General features: G+C 38.6%; 1 protein-coding gene across 1 annotated transcript; it reads left to right on the forward strand.

Moving 5' to 3' along the window:
• On the forward strand, nt 1–14041 carry slc26a2 (solute carrier family 26 member 2). Its single transcript, XM_041797676.1, has 5 exons — nt 1–110; nt 3775–4391; nt 5089–5379; nt 5673–6121; nt 9180–14041. The coding sequence occupies exons 2-5, from the start codon at nt 3789–3791 to the stop codon at nt 10006–10008; spliced, it is 2172 nt and encodes a 723-aa protein (XP_041653610.1). The 5' UTR covers nt 1–110; nt 3775–3788; the 3' UTR covers nt 10009–14041.
• The last annotated feature ends 686 nt before the right edge of the window (nt 14042–14727 follow it).

Raw genomic sequence — 14727 nt, forward strand, 5'->3', positions numbered from 1 at the left:
AGGCAACAGAGTCGGGTGTAAAATGAATTTGAAGCGGAATGAGACCCGATCGTCTCAACACTGGTCACCATTACCGTTAACCAAGTAAACCACGGCTGCTTCGAGCTCAGGTCAGCAACTTTACCCTTTAACATCATGTGTTGCACATTTTAAGTGTAAACTTTTTTATTTTTGTACACTTTATTTCCCGGTGACTTAAGTTTCATTAAGTGTCCACGTTGACATCTTGTTTACAATAGTACCCATTCAGGTCGGCGAGTGCGGCGTTGGCACATCTTTTCGTTGAGGTGGGTTAGTCAGTCGACAGAAAGGTAGAATACGAAGGTATAGCAGCAAATATGATTTAAATGTCTCTACTCTTTCATTTCAGAAATGTTAGATAAAACTTACAGACATTGCTATTACCACTTAGTAACGTCAAAGATGTCGTAATTCTCCGCCTAATGATCCGTAAAGGGAAAGTTTGGCTGTTAAAGATGCTCTGCTTCCTAGTATTAGCCGTCTGCCTTTATATAGCCTGTAGACAGTACCGATAATCTCATTAACACCAATAAAGACGAGACTCTTATAGGAAACAAAGTTGAAGCTTAAGTTATCCGATAATAACGTTTTAAACCCGAAAATGATTTGAAAATGCAAGTGGAGAGTAGTTGATGAAGGGCCATGGCGATGACAAAAGGTGATTTTTAATGCAAACCAACTGTTAGGGATGTATCTATATCCTGAAAAACAATTGAATCCATATGACCAGAGTACATATTTCAGTACACAAGGCATAATGTGCTTTTGGCATCTCTTGTCAGATATCTAGAATTTACTATTGAAAATTAAAATTAAACAGTTGAACTAACATTTATAGAGACAAAAATAGCAAAGGGACAAGGTTTCTATAATTAGCTAAATAAGTAAAACAAAAATGTAGAAATAATTTTAGTTAAGTAAAACTAAATAGAAACTAAGCTTTACAAAAAAAAAAAAAAACAACTTCAACTAGAATATTTGCTTACAAAGCTAACTAAAATTAAATTAAATTAATTAAATTAAATTAAAGACCAAATCTCCATACTTTTAGTCTTGGACAGCAGCAGAATGACTCACATGTATAACCAAGGCTGGAGAGAGTAAAATCCCCTGATTAGATTGGAGAAGACCTCACACAATGGTCAATTTTGGTCTCACCTTGTACAGAAACATCAAAAATGAATAATTGAAATGAAAAGTGACGAGCCCTTTTGGGCCTCACCCCTGACAGGTGTCCTATATTGCCAAAAAGACTTTTGCAAAATAAAAACTAAACTAGCAACCTTGCAGGAAAAACTGATTCAAACTAAACTGAAATGTAGAACACAAGGTAAAAACGAAATTATAATTAAAGCTAATGAAAAACCCAAAACTATTATAACCTTGCAAAGGGGTCTATTTTTCATTTTAATTATCACAGAATGTAAGCATCATCACATTAATTTGTAAATCAGCTTCTATCTTGGGTATATGTCTTAAAAAAGGATTTTAAATAATGTTATAAAATATTTAGGTGAAGCTGCTATTGGGATATCATGGATTAAGTATATAGATTACATCTTTGTGATCATACCTTCCAGGAGACAAGGTTTTGACACCTTAGCTTTTTTATTCTGAGGGAGTTATAGATTTGTTGTTAGTTATAGATTATAGATTTAGATATAGATTATGGTTGTAGGTTTGTATATGTAGTTATAGATTTGTTCATGCTAAAGTAATTTTGAAATTGAAATAGAATATAGAACATAACTTCTAACTACATTGACCAGATTTTCTCCACCAAAGCATGTTGTTATGTTGTTTTACCAAGTTTAATGAAGGTATTTATAAAGGTTTTTAGTAGGGTTTAGAGGTAAAAATCCCACATATTTTCTTCGTGGTAGGTTTGTTTATTGACCATGAAGGCATACGCCCAAGGTAGGCTTCCCACAAGCTACCAAAGTGTTTAACCATAGTGTGTGTTCCTGTGTAAGACAGTATTAACCTTGTTTTTAGAAAAACATTTTTTTCATGATCTCAGGCACAAGAAGCACTCTAACCACATTCCTCAGTATCACAGAGACGTCTCAGATTGATGGAGCCCACTGATATCATGGAAATGTTTACTATTCCTGCTAACTTCAGCTGATGGTATATCAGCACTATATGATCTTTTAACATACTAACAATATAGACAATCCAGTTAAAATCTAGAGAAGAAAGAAAGCCTGTTAAAGCTCTGTACATTTGAGAACCTAGCATTCATAAGGAATTAAGCATGCATAGCTCCTCTACACCCAGAAAAAGAAAAACAGCTTTTAAACGAGCTTGCCTTTTTTCTCTGTTTTCCAATCCCATTTTTGCACCTATTTAACATATTTTATATTGACGAGTATTCAGTCACTGGTTGTCTTGGTTCCTGGATTCGGAATATAGGGGTTTTCTGACAAGTCAATGAAGGAGGTTACTTCTAGAACCAGAGCCACCAAAAAGCAAGTAACCACTGTTTAGCTTTATTAAGCCTAGTTTAAAGCTCGAATTCTATCTTCCTGTAGATGTGGCTTCAACGCCCAAAATAAAGGTATCAGAGACCGGGGACCCCCACTGTACCTGAAGGAGGTTGAACATAGTCATGCACATTCCAGAATAATCATGTGCAGACAGGGCCGTACATAAAGGGGGATAAATGGGAGAGCTTTCTGGTGCCCAGCCAAACTGGGGTCCATGGAGGACAACAAAATCATGGCCTATTGTAAAGTTAAGCTGTGATATCCATATTTTATATTTAACCTGAAATATAACCACTCTCATCAATGAAACAAATCTCTTTTTTAAATGATTTGTGTGGAGTATAGCTGTTTTAAAATTGTAAACCCCATTGAAATGGGTCAAAAATTGAAAAAATGGGTTAATAATGGCAAAAAATGGTGGCAAAGGTGGTGAAATTGGACTTTAAAAGTAGCAAAAATGGGTTATAAGTGGCAAAAATTATATTAGAGTGACAAGAAATAGTTGAAAAAAGGCAAAAATGGGTTACAGTGGCAAAAATGGTCATGAATAGTGGTAAAAGGGTTAAAAAGTGGCTGAAAAGGCTTTAAATTGGCAAAAATTTGTGGAAATCTGGTGAAATGGAAAGAAATATCAATATATACTGGCAAAACAGTGCTAATGGAGAGAGAAAAATTAGGCAGATATTGACAGAAATTGTTCAAACTGGCAAAAGTGGGCATAGCCCCTTTGAATCTTGAAATTTAGATTTTTGACTTTGTATGATGCCTAATGGAGGAACAGTGCTTGACAAAGTAGAATCAAAACTTCTATAAAGTTGGAAAAAGCTATATATGCATTAATACATTGCATTGGTTTTAATTTTCCCTACATTTCCGCTTACTTTATTAGAAAGACAGTAGCATTAAGGGCTCACTTCTCTGTGTAACCGTCACTGTGCTGAAGTGTAAGAAAAATAGGAAGTGTCATTTTTGTATTCTGATGCAATTTCAAGAGAATGACATTTCTAGGCTCCAAACAAAAGTAAGGCCCACACCCACTGACCTGAAATGAGATAGCACCTCTCCTCCCCCTCCACGTTGCTTTTTAAAGTGTCATGTGGTGGTTATTGTAGTCAGGTGCAAAAGGTTATGCAAGTAGAGTGGACAAGTTGTAATGTTTTATTGTTAAAGATATTACTTTGCTTGTAATTTTGTATCATCACCTCAGATGATTTTTGTATGACTTCATGGTGAACTAGATTCTTTCTGTTTTGACTCATCACAGATAAGAGCTTGACCATGACTCTCAGCGCTGACTTCTGCACCACGGTAGAAGATGAAGCCGACAGCAGCCCTACGGAGCCTCTCGTTCTGGAGAGAGTGGAGAAAGAAAAGGACAAAAACTGCAAAGCCATCCTGTCCCATCAGCTAAAAAAATGCTGCTCTTGCACACCAAAGAAAGTGAAATCCAAAATACTCGGCTTTGTCCCGATTCTGAAGTGGCTGCCGAACTATCAGCTCAGGGAATGGCTGCTGGGTGACCTCATGTCAGGACTCATTGTTGGGATCCTATTGGTCCCACAGTCCATAGCATACTCCTTATTGGCAAGCCAAGACCCCATATACGGTCTCTACACGTCGTTTTTCGCCTCCATCATCTACACGCTCTTGGGCACTTCTAAACACATCTCAGTGGGGATTTTTGGAGTTCTTTGTCTGCTTGTAGGTCAGGTGGTTGATAGGGAATTAGCTTTGGCAGGATACCTCCCAAAAAGCAGCAGCAGTGTTCGTAACAACAGCGAGATCCTGCCAGGGAATGACAATGTTGTGATGGAGTGTGACAGAAGCTGCTATGCAATCACAGTGGGAACTACAGTCACTTTTACTGCTGGAGTTTATCAGGTACATAAGGACATTCTAATGACCTATCCACATATGTCATTAGAATGTCATGGCATTTTAAAGCTGAGCCTACTTTTACATGTTGGTATGTAAATGACTGGAACTTTGAATCTACAGATTAACCGTGACATACGTTTGATTTATGATGCAGATTTAAGATAACAATTTAGGCCATGTTACAACATCAGATAAAAACAGCATCTTTTGCACATTGAAACGTGTAAAATACAATCATGTTTAGAGGATGTTGAAATCCCAACAGACCTTTTGCACAAATGTCATCACTATGACCTTACTAGCTGCAGTGGACAGCAGAAGTGGTGATGTTAATTCAGTGTTTACATTAGGCTACAGCACTTTTTGGACAATAATTTGATGTAGGTGTATTTTGGAGCAATGAAAGTAACAAAGTGACAAAATAAAACTAGCCTACACGACCCAAATGACAATGACTCTGTCAAATGAAGTGGTTCACTTTGAAGGTGCTCACAAAAAGACCGAAAGAGGTGTTTATCGGTTCACAGGCAGTTATCTTGGAGCATACAAAAGCCTCTATTGCTATGTAGCTGTCCATGGAAATCCTCTCAGTTTAGAGTTTTTTTTACAATATCAAAAAATTCACATCACACCAAAGAACAAAAAACTAACATGCTTTTGATAGCTCTTTTGGTAACTCTTGCAAATCTCTTTCCCCCAGGTACTCATGGGTATTTTCCAAGTAGGCTTCGTCTCTGTCTATCTCTCCGACTCTCTTCTCAGTGGCTTCGCTACAGGAGCCTCCCTGACCATCCTCACCTCCCAGTTCAAGTACCTCCTGGGTCTAGAGATCCCAAGACCCCAGGGCTGGTTTACTCTGTTTAAGACCTGGTACAGCCTATTTACTCACCTGGGACACACCAATATTTGTGACCTGGTGACAAGCTTGGTGTGCTTGCTGGTACTAATACCTACCAAGGAGCTAAACGATCGTCTTAAATCCAAGCTAAAGGTAAATAGACTGAGTGTAGATGAGTTTAACTTGAATAATTTAGTTTGGTGTTTTCAGCTTTGAGTGCAGAGGCAATTAGTAGAACTACTTTCTTTCATCTCTTGATTGGTAAGCAACCAAGTGTCGCTAATAATTTTTACTTTCTTTAAGCCAGATTGCACCTATAATATCACTATAAACAGCTTAAATTCTGACTATGTGACATTTATTTGCTCTGTCACCATTCAGCCAAACTGTACTTTGATGCCTCTCTAGTTAGATATCTAATTTTGTCTTTGATTTTCCTTACACAGGCTCCGATTCCCTTTGAGCTCTTTGTCGTGATAATTGCAACCCTGGCTTCTCATTTTGGACACTTCAACTCTGAATATCTGTCAGACATTGCTGGGGACATCCCAACAGGCTTCCTTCCTCCTAAGGCGCCCATGTGGTCTCTGATCCCCAACGTGGCTGTGGACGCTTTCTCCATAGCCATCGTGGGGTTTGCTATCACCGTCTCATTGTCTGAGATGTTTGCCAAAAAACACGGTTACACAGTGGACGCCAACCAGGAAATGTACGCCATTGGCTTCTGCAACATCCTGCCGTCGTTCTTCCGCTGCTTCACCACCAGCGCTGCCCTGACGAAGACCCTCGTGAAGGAGTCCACAGGGTGCCAGACTCAGGTGTCTGGGTTGGTCACCGCCCTCGTCCTGCTGCTGGTGCTGCTGGTTATCGCACCACTCTTCTATTCCCTTCAAAAGTAAGATAACAAACCTAATTTACCATTTTAAATGCATTTCTTAATCAGTCCTCTTTCAGTGTAATCAATAGGAGATAATTACTTTGCTTTCACTGCGGAGATTAAAATCTGCAAAGATTAAATAAAAACAGTTTCTTGATGCTGTCAGTTTTTGATTACATTTCACTTTGGATTTGTCCTGGATGGGGTTTTTGAAAATAAAACGGTGTATAAATAGTGAAAGCATGGTAAGGAGAGGGTAAGAATATCCAAAACCTCATGTGTGCACCACAGTCACTCACGAGGTAAGCCATTACAGTAACTGACAAAAGAGAAACTGGTCAGGGCAGTCATGCCTACACGACTTGCCAAGCAATTATACTCTAACGTACCAGGCTGCTTATCACCATGGTAGGGTATGTCAAGTTGTGAACAGGAACATGCATGGAAACAACTGTATATTTTGGCCCTGAGCAAACACATAACAAGTGTCTATGGTGATACAGGTGTTGATGCACAAAAGACTTCAATATAGACGATAGAAGGGAAACTGTAAATCATGTTCAGCTCTAGGTGCTGAGCAATGCCTTCCTTGATGATAACGTCATATTTTCTGCAGCTAAAATCAGTCTTTTTTAAATTATTTGAATGTTCAGGACCACTGATACTTAAAAGAGGCTTCTGACAGCAGATTTGAACAAACTACAACCCGCACACACAAATTTACATACTGCCTATGAAGTCTATGTAGGTGATACTTTAAAAAAAGATGCAGATACTGTATGCATACTCAGAGCACATTTGAACTGTTTTGAGAATCTGTTAACAGGGACAGTCTGCAGTGTTCATGCACTTCATTGGATGAATGAGGTCTGTAGAGCAGAGGGTCAGTTAGAGTTTGTTTCTAATCTGTCCATCTGAGTGTAACTACACTCTCCCTCCCACTTGATTGGCCATGTAAGTCACCTATATAGCTCACTATATCAGCTCGACCGCACTGTATACCTGTGCACTGGTTGGCACCACCTGTTTAAAGGTTGTTTTTGGGCTTTATGCCATTATTCAGATAGGATGGCTGAAGAGAGACAGGAAAAATGGGGAGAGAGTGGGGAAAGATATATGTGTGCCTGAGCCAGCCCGGTGTAGTAGCACCTCTTTTTAACAGCTGTTCTGCCTCATTATGCCAAAAACACACATTCCAAGAAAATTAAGATTCATAGTTTAGTAAATAAGCATAATGGAGGGCAGTTTTTATTTGTATGACTCCTTAATTCTTGGCAAATGAGTGGTAGAGCTGGGCAGTGTGTGTCTATCTGAATTACATTTGTGTGGTGGTTCTGCAGTATAAGTAGTTGTACTGGAACCTTGCAAAGCAGATGGATCTCCCATCAGCAAAAAGAGGTCGGTGCAATTATGGTGAAAGACATTAGTGTGGATGCTGCTATAGCATCAGTTTTATCCGAAGTTTTTGGCCTCTTATCTTTTTTAACCATAAAAGGAGGTTTTAGAGATAAGAGACAAATATAGATAACCTTTGGGCCTAGTTTACTCAGTTTTCACTTCACTGAAAGCTGACCAGAAGCATTTGAAGTGACAGCTTCTGCAAGGAAACAGACGTCAAAGACTTCCTGCAGTTCTACTATCATGTTAAAAGAAATGATTGTGGTTTAAATGTACAAGATGGAGCAAAAATTTACCATTTACCAACTAGGTGGATCAGACTCCTTAGGGGTACTTCAGGTACTTCATCGAACCTTTGTAAGAGAAACATTAATCACTGATTGTTCCTCGGTTTAAACTGCAGCTGACGATTTGTATGGATCCACTTCTTTGCAGGTGTTTTGTGAAGAAATACTCAGACAGTGCTCCACTGGTCAAATTGAATGTCTGTCCTCAATAATGTGCCCTTGTTTTGTTTTATTATTGGTCATTACTTTAATTTCTTATGTCTGTCTTTTTTGTCTTGGCCTGTTTTTTCTCTCTTATCCTCAGTTTATATTGTATATCTTCCTGCATGTAAAAAATTGTACTGAAATAGAAACCATAAGCAAAGGTTTCAACGGACACTTAACCAGTCTCCTCTACCACTGCAGAGTATTGAAGAGTATTGAAGAGTCTTTTCTGCCCAGTTAGATTTTTGCTCAAATCTTGGTATTTTCTTAAAATGTTAATCCAGTGATATGATATACATCTGGCAATGCACATAATGTTTAACTTTCTATTTTTTTATAGTATTCTGGCCCATCTGCCCGATGCTGCTCAGTGTGGGGGTATAAGGGTCAGTTAAAAATAACTTAAGTGCATACTTTAAAGGGGACACCTTTGCTACATGTTGAGAAAGTATCACAACATTAAGAAGGGCACCTAGGGTCCCACTGGAGCCTGAACACAACACAGCCATGGCCTTTGGAGTTTAGATAAATATATACAGTGCTTAACAAATTTATCAGACCACGCTAACCCTAACCAAAGTAAGGGTTATGCCACAGCTGTCTTAAATTAACAGCATTGGTAATTACCAAAATTATTTTTTATGTTTCTGCAATGGTTAATACACCAATATGTAGAAGCTCTTTAACCCAAATGATATTTTTAATGCTAAAGTATAATTTTTATTGCTATCCATAAGTATAAAGTTTACTGATTGACAAAAAATTGAAAAAATCGTAAAGCACATTAATATTTCTTGATTAATATGTCAAATTATAGTTATTTACCATCATTCCTGAACAGAAAAATTATTTTTAGTGGTTGAATGTTATGCACGATTAATTTGTGACTTCTCAGAGAAGCCCAGTGAGCCAGCTCAAATTTGGGTGAATTCAGTTTGAAATCCCTCACTCCTGTTCAAAATGGTAAAACATGGAGAGCTCACTGAAAATGAAAGAGTCCGCTTTAAAGCACTTCATGATGCTGGATGGTCTTTGAGACCAATATAACAGGTGGTCTAATAAATTTGTTAAGCACTGTATATTTTTTTGCTAGCATAGAACTTACAATAGCTTTCATTGTAGCTGTTTTTTTATTAACTGGTTGATTCTAACTTCCATTTCCTTCCTGTTTTTCTTCTCTTACTCAGGTGTGTGTTGGCCGTCATCATTGTTGTTAACCTCCGCGGAGCGTTACGAAAATTCACAGACGTCCCCCGCATGTGGCGCGTGAACCGTGTGGATACAGCCATCTGGTTGATCACAATGGCCACATCAGCACTGGTCAACACAGAGCTGGGTCTTCTCGTTGGGGTTTTGGTGTCGGCTTTCTGCATCCTGGGTCGAACCCAGCAGGCCCAGGCCCTGCAACTTGGCCGTGCTACAACCAGAGAGCATTATGAAGACATGTCGTCTTACCGTGGCCTTCGGACACATCCTGGAGTGGTTGTTTTTAGATACAATGCTCCAATTTATTATGCTAACCAAAACTTGTTCAAAAAATCTCTGTACAGGAGTGTGGGGCTTGATCCTGTGAAGGAGAAAAGCCGACGTATAAAGTTCAGCAAGAAAAACAAAAAGAAGGAAGAGGCCAAAGGACTCCTAAATCTGAAATCAGAGAAGACGGCTGCAGGTAAAGAGGACAAGGCTGAAGATGGCGCAACTGTAACTCTGATGCTCAACAGTAAATCCCTTAGTTTTCACAGCTTGGTGATGGACTGCAGCACCGTCTTGTTTTTGGATACAGCTGGAGTGAACGCTCTGAAAGAAGTGCGTAAAGATTACGGAGAACTTGGGATCAAAGTTGTCCTGGCTCAGTGTAATGCCTCGGTACTTGATGATCTGGAAAGAGGAGGATACTATGATGAAAAAGGTCCCGATGGAGGAGAGAACAAAAGAATATTTTTCACCATTGCAGATGCTGTCCACCACGCCCAAAGCCTTTTAGCTCCAAATGGAGATTATGACAACAAATGCTAAGAAGACAATCTTTTTAAAAATGTTTGCAGTTCATACCTCAGACATTGCAGAGGATATGCCAGTCCCCGCTGTTATGTGCCTTGCAATGCTTCAGTGAAGTCTTTACAGAATGTAAACCTGAACCCGTCCATCATTAATGCAGTAGACAATTTTGTACTTAATGTTACAGCACAAAAGGCTTCTAAGAAATGTCGTCAGATAGTGCTTGTGCTTACAGTGAAACTTCAACAAGGCTATTTCTGCACTAACCTTAAGCAACATTTCTTTTTCTCTTTGCACATACAAGCCAAAGTGAGATAATGAACAAAGACCATCAGTCACAATGAGGAAGGATGTAAACTACTGATGTAGTCACACCTTGATGCAGTTTGAAGTTGAAATTGTGGACACTGAAAATTGATTTCAAATATAGCAGTAGTGGTACGGTTTTGTCTAGTAGGATGTTTTCAGATGACATGTCACACTGAAGAACTGCGGATGGAGGGCAGGAAGTGGTATCTGCCTAGAGAAGCACTTTTAAAATGTCAGTTTTGCGATTTATGATCATGTTAGATATTCAAATTGTGATAAAGAAAAAATTAAACAGCCTTGTAGTGCTGAAAGTAGTGACACACAAAGAGTAAATAAAAACAAACCTCATGGAGAAACAGGGGCAGACATGGATTTAAATCCTCTGTCTAAAGTTTGGAGGAGCAGAGTCGGACAATGCACAATTTGGCATGATATAAACCCTGATCATACTTGTCATACTAGCCACTGTCAAACCAGCTTTGCCTTTGTGTTTGGAAATCCATCTCTCTTCACAGATCTATTGCCTGTTGCACCAGCTATGTGCAGATCCACACTAAACTCTACTTTGAATCTAGTTAGGTTATAACTTAAATTGTGCTATTATTTGATTGCACCACAGAGATGTGAGGTTCATCTTAACTTGTAGAGCAGTAATCATCAACCACATTTGGACAAGGGCCAGCTATTTTCTATGCAGGCACTCTGGGGGCCGAACTTTCAAGTAAAAGACGTTTTTTAAATGAAAATTAATATAATTTTGTGTGGATATTTTTATTTTCTTTCAAATGTATGGCTCTAATAGTGAGATAAGCCCCTGTACTACAGCCAGCCACGAGGGGGCAATTGAGATATTTTAGCAGAATATTTCTGTGGCTATCGTCCATTACTCGGTTTGAGACTTACATACTGTGTATTGACATGTGAAAAACCCAAGCAGGACAATTACACTTCAAAAACGCCTGAAACTTAAAGTTGACATAGAAAATGGCAGTTTTATCAGGAATGGACCGATAAATCTGTGTTTAATATGCATCATATAACAGCTGACCGGTTGATTTCTAAAAACAAAGAGATGAGACAGTCATTCCTGATAATACTCTTTCAGTCACAATTGCTTTTGGTGTAAGATCCAGCAACCTCATTTTGTCTTCTTATTCTTGTGTTTCTTTTTTCAGACAACTAATTGTAGGAGATGTTTTTTTCTTTTTACCTTGACATGTTTTGGCTGTCATCTGCAGTCTTCCTCAGAAGCGTCGACCGTTGTGACATGTCCTTTTTTGCTGGTCTTCCTAGGCGTGGTCAGACTTTATCACAGCGTTTTAATGGCAATACAAAGTTATTTTTTAATTGAATTTGATGTCCTGGGGGCCAGATGGGAAGATGTGGGGAGCCTGCTGTGGCCCCCAGGCCGCCAGTTGATGACCATTGTAGTAGAGCTTTATATCCAAACAAACCAAAATATTGTCTATAACGTTTTCACTTAATTCAACCAATCAATCAAAAGCATTTTTTAACTTAGTGTTAGTTATAGCACTGCCTCTCGTGTCTAATTGACTCTAAACAGGCTAATGGCTAAAAATAAAAGCCTACAGCCTAAACTTAGAGCCAGTATAAAGAAACAACACTGATACTGAGTGGTAAAATCACTAATAACACTAGATAATTCAACAGTGGTCGGTGGAATTTACGCTCAGGGAAAACAACCTTGTTACTGATGATGGTGCTATACTGTCTCTAAGAACTATTTTATGACAGCCATACTTTACAGAGGACTTTACACCTAGTAGGAGGTAGATGTAGGATTTAAGTTCTAACTCAAACCTAAGTTTAAACAGTATAATAGAGCACAAACCCCGTCATAAGACTTTGCGTTCAAACTAGGCTACGCTTGTACTTTTGCACAGCTGGTGCAACCCATAGCTGGATTATTTGGCTCAGCTCAGTTATAAGAGCTGCTTTATTGACTCACAAACAGTTCTCATTTGGCACTAGACGAAGAAGAAAGGACACTGGCTCTGAAACGGGAGCCCACGCCTGTTCAACCAGCTCATTTGCTTGCCCAATAGTTCATCACAATCTTTATTAAAAGTATGCTGATAATAAAATGAGGGTGAAAGGCTGTTAAAGGGGTAAAGCTGGCCTTTTGGCTCAGTACATGCCTCCTCAAGACTGATGTCTCCCTTTATCTGACTAAATGTGTAGTAGTTCATTGTTGTTGTGATATGATTGCCAGGTTGTAAAAATCATTTTTATTTTAAGAGTAGGGATCATAACCAACGAATGTCAACATTTGCTGATGCTACTTCAGCGTGCAGCTCCACAGAGAGCTTTAACGTACTAACTCATCATTAGGTGATCTTCACTTCCTGCCCCCCCATCTAACTTTATTGCATCATTGAGGTCATGTGACTGTAAACAATCTTTTGTTGGCCCTCTGATTGGTCTGCTGATCCACCAATCAGAGAGCCCTCAGTCAAAGTGGCAGTTGGTCAGTTTTAAAGATACTGTATAGCTTAATCACTGTATGTGTCGCATTTTTAGTCCTCTTATTTCAAAAAAAGGTCCATGTTTCTCTAATGCATCTCTTGTTCATTCATTTAAATCCTGGGAAAAAGTGCATTATAAGGTTTACTGTAAATGCCATTGCTTGCGTCTGGTGTGAGTCAGGAAACCTGCAAAGAATGAGAACCAAAAAAGAAAAACAGAAAGAAGAACCAAATGAACTTATAGTTTAGTTTCTGATTTGAATGTTGTCAATCGATTGTTGGTTTTTTGTCAGCTGGAGTTGTGTAGCAAAATGCTGTGCATAAATGTTTTGCAGCAAATGGCCAGATTGCCTACAAAGAAATGTACTACAACTATATGTTTCTATCTGTAGCTGAAATGCTGTTATCACTGATACCAATGCTAATTAATGACGGTATAGTTTATTACTGCCAGTGGGAAAGACTTGGTCATGTTTACAAAGCCATAAAGCAGTAAAGTTCAGTGACTGATTGTTTGAAATATATGATGTAGATTGTAAAGTAGGTTAAACGCTTGGCACAATCAAACAATATAGAATTTGTGTTTTGAAGCCTTTATGTATGCAAACAGTTGCCTTAGTAGGGACTGTACAGTACAAATACTGTATATATGCAGTGAATGTCTTTATATCATTTCATATGATAAACTTTTAATTGTCAATCTTATGGATTTTAAATTCCTTCAAAGAGCACAACCAGCTTATGATGCACAGCCCTCTGTTTTGTGTGTTTTAAGTCATTTATTTGAGAGGAATAAAAGGTCATGTGTTTATGGAAATAGATCTCCATGGGTCCTTCAACAATGTTGTGGCGTTTCACAAACTGGTATGAACTCTGTATCACTTTAAGTGCTCTTATAAACTTTGTCCTCAGTCGCTGTTTACTGAAGGAGGCAGCATTACTGACGTAGCTTTAACCTCTGTCCTATTAGCTCAGTAAATATATAGGTGATGAATGGTTGGGAGGTTTATGTTTGTTAAAACATCTCTGTAGTGAATGCCATTTTGGATTGACATGAAAAACCAGATTGACCTGGTTTGTCTTCTGTTTGATGTTGAATTATGTCTGTCAATCTTTATTCTTTGTGTGTTTGTTAATCTACTGGCTGGTTTATTGTTATTTTTTTTATATACTGAATACACTGCAATGTACCGTGAAATCTGGAATACAAAAAGCCCAATTCAAAAAAGTTGGGACGTTGTGTTAAATGTTAATAAAAACAGAATACAATGATTTGTAAATTCTTTTTTAACATATAATGTCACTGCTGTAATTGTCAGCCTGTGTGTCTGTTGCGATTTGCATGACATGCTGTTGCTCCAATTGTCTTTGATACTTCTTAGAACATTTCTTGGGTGTACTGGTTTGAAACTGGAACCATGACAAAGATCATAAACTTGTACAGATTTTCTATAAAATCTTAAAATGTGGCATCGACTCATCATTCAGGAAATTCTGCTGCATTCCATTAACGTCAGAAGTCGTATGTTGGAGCTGGGAATGACGTCACACCTGAGTTGAATACGTTCCTTTAGCAAAGAGCTTATAAGAGTGAATGATAGAGCTGGAAAACAACTGGACATGCCCACAAGTTGGTGTTAGAATAACTCTGGGAAATCACAGTCAAAGTGTTGTTTTGTCAGCTGTAGTCACTGGTGCTGCATAAACGTGTTTGGATGTGGGTCTCTCTCCATGTAGCCAGCATCATACGGCAGGTGAACCGTGTGATTCTTTGTTAAAGCTCCACAAAAACAGTGCACAAAAACTTGTTAATAAGTCCAAAAACACATCTTTAATGTTCCCTTATTGTGTTGCTGGCCTATCACCGCACACACGCACTGGCACACGGACTCTGAGCTCATGTGTAGTTATTTAGTGAGAATCACCCCTTTACACACAAATT

The sequence above is a fragment of the Cheilinus undulatus genome, linkage group 10, assembly GCF_018320785.1.
Source record: "Cheilinus undulatus linkage group 10, ASM1832078v1, whole genome shotgun sequence".
Lineage (NCBI taxonomy): Eukaryota > Metazoa > Chordata > Actinopteri > Labriformes > Labridae > Cheilinus > Cheilinus undulatus.

Coding starts and splice junctions, on each gene's coding strand:
- slc26a2 (XM_041797676.1), top strand. CDS start 3,789: ATGACTCTCAGCGCTGACTTCTGCACCACGGTAGAAGATGAAGCCGAC. Junction 5,380..5,672: donor GTCTTAAATCCAAGCTAAAG/GTAAATAGACTG, acceptor TTCCTTACACAG/GCTCCGATTCCCTTTGAGCT. Junction 6,122..9,179: donor CTCTTCTATTCCCTTCAAAA/GTAAGATAACAA, acceptor TCTCTTACTCAG/GTGTGTGTTGGCCGTCATCA.